This window comes from Platalea leucorodia, assembly GCF_965183815.1.
Source record: "Platalea leucorodia genome assembly, contig: HAP1_HAP1_SCAFFOLD_403, whole genome shotgun sequence".
NCBI classification, from domain to species: Eukaryota; Metazoa; Chordata; class Aves; order Pelecaniformes; family Threskiornithidae; genus Platalea; species Platalea leucorodia.
In genome coordinates, this window is record NW_028121180.1 from 47,149 (window position 1) to 51,438 (window position 4,290).

At 54.4% G+C, this 4,290-nt stretch overlaps 1 protein-coding gene across 1 annotated transcript; it reads left to right on the forward strand.

The window, feature by feature from the left end:
* Window positions 1-2,616: 2,616 nt before the first annotated feature.
* Window positions 2,617-3,582, forward strand: LOC309604159 (olfactory receptor 14A16-like; the record flags this gene model as incomplete). The annotated part of the gene is made up of 1 exon (XM_082339072.1): window positions 2,617-3,582. The coding sequence occupies one exon, from the start codon at window positions 2,617-2,619 to the stop codon at window positions 3,580-3,582; it is 966 nt and encodes a 321-aa protein (XP_082195198.1).
* Between the last annotated feature and the right edge of the window lie 708 nt (window positions 3,583-4,290).

The following is a 4,290-nucleotide window of genomic DNA, read 5'->3' on the forward strand; positions in this document are numbered from 1 at the left end:
TGCCTTTAGCCCGTTTCACTGCAGGTTCCCCTGGAGCCCCAGGGACACCTGGAAGGAGCCCAGAGGGGCAGAGAAAGTGGTGCCTTGGGCTGGGCCTCTGCTGCTGAGCTGGGCTGGGCTCCTGGGATGGAGGCAGCTCATGGCAAGTGGGCAGCACTGCAGAGAGACAGCTCTGCCCAGGAGCAGCTCCTCTGCAAAGGGCAGCAGGGCTGAGGGCACTGCCTGCAGGCAGCGAGGGGAGATAAGAGAAGTAAGAGTGATCTTAAGGGCTGTGTGGATTGGGAGGATGCTGAGAGCACACTGGAGGAGAAATCTTCACAGCCTTGAACACAGTAAGTCTCTAGCAGCAGGGCAATGCACATGAGAGCCTTTGAGGTGTCTCACAGACACGGAAGATCATGCTGCAGATAGGAAACGGCAGGATGGCGCTCAGGTTCTCTTTACTGTGGAGAAGGATGTGCTCTATCCTGCCACACTGTCAGAGAACAGGACATCATGGCTGCCTTCTCCAAAGGATTGCTGCAGGCGTGTGCAGCCAGGGCTGTCCTTCAGAACAGGATCCCTGCACCACAGGGGGCTGAGTGCTGACCCTGGCAGGCGGCAGACTCCCTGCCCCAGCACTCAGCCATCTCAGGGAGACCCGCACAGCTCTACGAGAAGAAGCTGTGGGTGGAAGGAGGGACTGCTGACAGGGCAGTGCAGGGTCCTTATGATCCTGAGAGGCTGCTGCACGGGACAATGCGGCTCACAGATTGAGCTTGTGCCCAAGTCATTTCCGAGGGCACTTTTCATGAGTCTGTTCAGGGCAGGGCTTTCCTGCTTCTGTCTGTGCTTTCCTCAATTTGTGCTTCCACTTCTCCCTGGCTCGGCTTGGTGGGAATGGAAACACAGTTGTGTGCATTAGAGAAAGGGCTGAGGCTCCTAAGCCATCACACTGAGGTTTACTGGGAACTTCAGCAAGTGCCTTCACCCCCACCAGCCCACAGATAACACCAGCATCACCTTTCCAGGTTCATCAGGGTTTGCGTGACCTGTTCTTTAACACGTGTGCACACAGAGCAGAGCAGTGCAGCACTGTGCACAGGGGCTGGGCTGGGGTCTGTGAGCACTGGCAGGGAAGAGACGCGGGGCCAGAGAAACAGCTCCCGGCTGGGACAGCTCCAGGCAGTGGAGACAAGGGCAGGGAGGAAGGGAAATGCTAAGGGAAACCCTGTTGCAGGGGAGATATGGGCACCTCCCGGCCACCCCTGCAGTGCCAATGCCTTCCCTGAGCAACACCCCTCTTGTCTCCTCTCCCGCCTAGCAAAGCCCCCAGCCAGCACGTGGGGTCTAGGGTGTTGGTCACCTCCCCGTCCGTCTGCCAGCAGGAGAGACAAAGTGCATCTCTCCTGCCATGTGCCCCTTTCCCGCTGGCCAGGGGCTGAGGGTGACTGCCCTGCACTGTCACCGTCTGGGAGGTGGTGCGCAGTGCTGGGTAAGCGAAAGGCTTTCCTGAGTGCCCCCTGTCTCTCTCCTTGCCTCCCTCAGCTGCTCTTGGTGTTGCTGTCAGGCTCTCTGGGAATGGGAGTTTCAGCTGCAGAGTCAGGCACTGATCTTGTGGGTCCTCCCATTCGGGTGTGTTTATGGCAATGAGGAGTCCCAGCTTTCCTCTAACCTGTGACGCTCTGGGCAATGCAGTCTGTGAGGCTCGGGAATGAGCTGACCCTCCCTTAACCTGATGCCATCATTAGCACAGCTGGCTATCTCCTTGGGGTGTCCTTCCAGGCTGTGAGCTGCCTTCCAGGATGCAAACCTGCCCTGTAGCACCTTATGTTATCTGAAGGCCCCATGGAGAAGTGCAGAGATGCTACAACAGTGAAAATGCTGTTGGGTTTGTGAAATGAGCCATGTGTGTCCGAGGCTAAATGTGGGGTGCTGAGACCTTGAGAAAGGGTGAGACATTTAGTGGTCTGCAGTGGATCCCTCAGCTCTCAGCAGCGTCCGGTGGCTTTTCAGGGTAAAGTGGGAGTGTGATCGCCCTCCACCTCAGAAAGATGCAAGCCCAGGGCAGCTGGGAACAAGATGGATAAAAAGACTGGCTCTCCTCCCTCTACACTAAGCCACAGGTAACCCTCTTGCCTTGTAGGACTCCCTGTGTTCTCCCTAAGGGCAGCAGAAATGCTGAGGGTTTCTGACATCCAAACACACTCCCCAGGGGAGATGGAGGGAAGCTGTAAAACTAACCTCTCCAACTGCCTTCTGCCATCCCCGTTCCTTAGCACTGGGAGCTGCAGATGCTGACAGGCCCTTCTGGGGTGGGAGCAGTTTCATTTGACAAAGTCAAACACCAGCACTGGACCCTGCACCCACCGTTCTCATGAACTGTTTCCTGCAGAGCAGGGCTGACTCCTCGGCAGCCAGTGGGAAGAGCCCCTGCTCCTCATGGCACACTCAGCCAGCACTAACCAGAGCTCCACGAACAGAGCTGAAGGAAGGTCTCTTAGAAAAGGAAGAGGGTGGGTGCATGTGTCAGGGAGAGGGTCCAGGGAAAATGGTTTGATTTTGCTCAGGGAAGTTCATCCTAACTTGTTGCTGCCTTTTCCCCCTTGGACAGCGCCCCATGCCCAGAGGAAAGACATGTCCAACAGTAGCTCCATCACCCAGTTCCTCCTCCTGGCATTCACAGACACACGGGAGCTGCAGCTCTTGCACTTCTGGCTCTTCCTGGCCATCTACCTGGCTGCCCTCCTGGGCAATGGCCTCATCATCACCACTGTAGCCTGCGACCACTGCCTCCACACCCCCATGTACTTCTTCCTCCTCAACCTCTCCGTTATTGACTTGGGCTCCATCTCCACCACTGTCCCCAAATCCATGGCCAATTCCCTCTGGAACACCAGGGACATCTCCTACGCAGGATGTGCTGTCCAGATCTTGGTGTTTGCATTTTTTATTTCAGCAGAACTGTGTCTCCTCACCATCATGGCCTATGACCGCTACATTGCCATCTGCAAACCCCTGCACTATGGGACCCTCCTGGGCAGCAGAGCTTGTGTCCACATGGCAGCAGCTGCCTGGGGCGGTTGCTTCTTCTATGCTGTGCTGCACACTGCCAATACATTGTCACTACCCCTCTGCCAAGGCAATGCTGTGGACCAGTTCTTTTGTGAAATCCCCCACATTCTCAATCTCTCCTGCTCCGATGACTACCTCAGGGAGGTTGCGCTTATTGTGGTTAGTCTTTTAGTAGTATTCAGCTGTTTTGTTTTCATTGTGCTGTCTTATGTGGAGATCTTCAGGGCCGTGCTGAGGATTCCCTCACAGCAGGGACGCCACAAAGCCTTTTCCACGTGCCTCCCTCACCTGGCCGTGGTCTCCCTGTTTATCAGCACCGGAATGTTTACCTACCTGAAGCCCCTCTCCATCTCCTCCCCATCCCTGGACCTGGTGGTTTCATTTCTGTATTCGGTGGTGCCTCCTGCAGTGAACCCCCTCATCTACAGCATGAGGAACCAGGAGCTCAAAGATGCAGTGTGGAAAATGACGACTGGATGTTTTTCTGAAGCAATTAACTGTCCATTTTCTTATGCATATCACTTATAATGTATCTCATTACAGGCTCAACCTGTCTTTTGGAGGTTTGGTGGTTGTGGCAGTTGTCTTTTTGCTCAGTTTTGCTTGTGATAATGTTGTGCACAAAGATTTGTCATTATTCATACCATTTCTAATTCACTATCTACCTTTCTAGTGTTACCCAGAGGCTTGAAAGGAGAGACATGTTCTCTGTGCATTTAAAAAAATAAAGGACCCTGCAGTGACTTTTTTGTCTGAGACTTTTGTTTTTCTGAGACTTTCTCTGGAGCTGCACGGCAGTGCCTGTGTGGTGACGTGGAGGGGGAAAGAGTCTCAGCACAGCAGCACGGCCAGGCAGCACCAGCGCTTGGTCTTTCCCAAGCTGCATTCTTTTAAATTCCACACTCTCTTTCTGAGCCCCTCTCTTGGTGTAAGGAAGGATTGCTCTGGCAGCTTGGTCACAGGCCTTTTGTGTGGCAGTCCTGTGACTGCAGGCAGGGACAGGCAACGGGCACTTCTGTGACAGAGCTGACCTCCAGAACAAAGTTTCCATCATACAACGGGATCTCCTGATGGCAGTGCCTGAAATCTTAGGTCTTCTACTTTTTCGCTCAAGAACAAGCCCAAGAAAGTGCCCTCAAGAGGAAAACACAGCCAAACCGTTTGAGTATTCAGTGTGGGAGCACGTGGCAGTGTCCTTGCACAGCCAGGCCTCCTGGGGGAGATAGGAAGGACCAG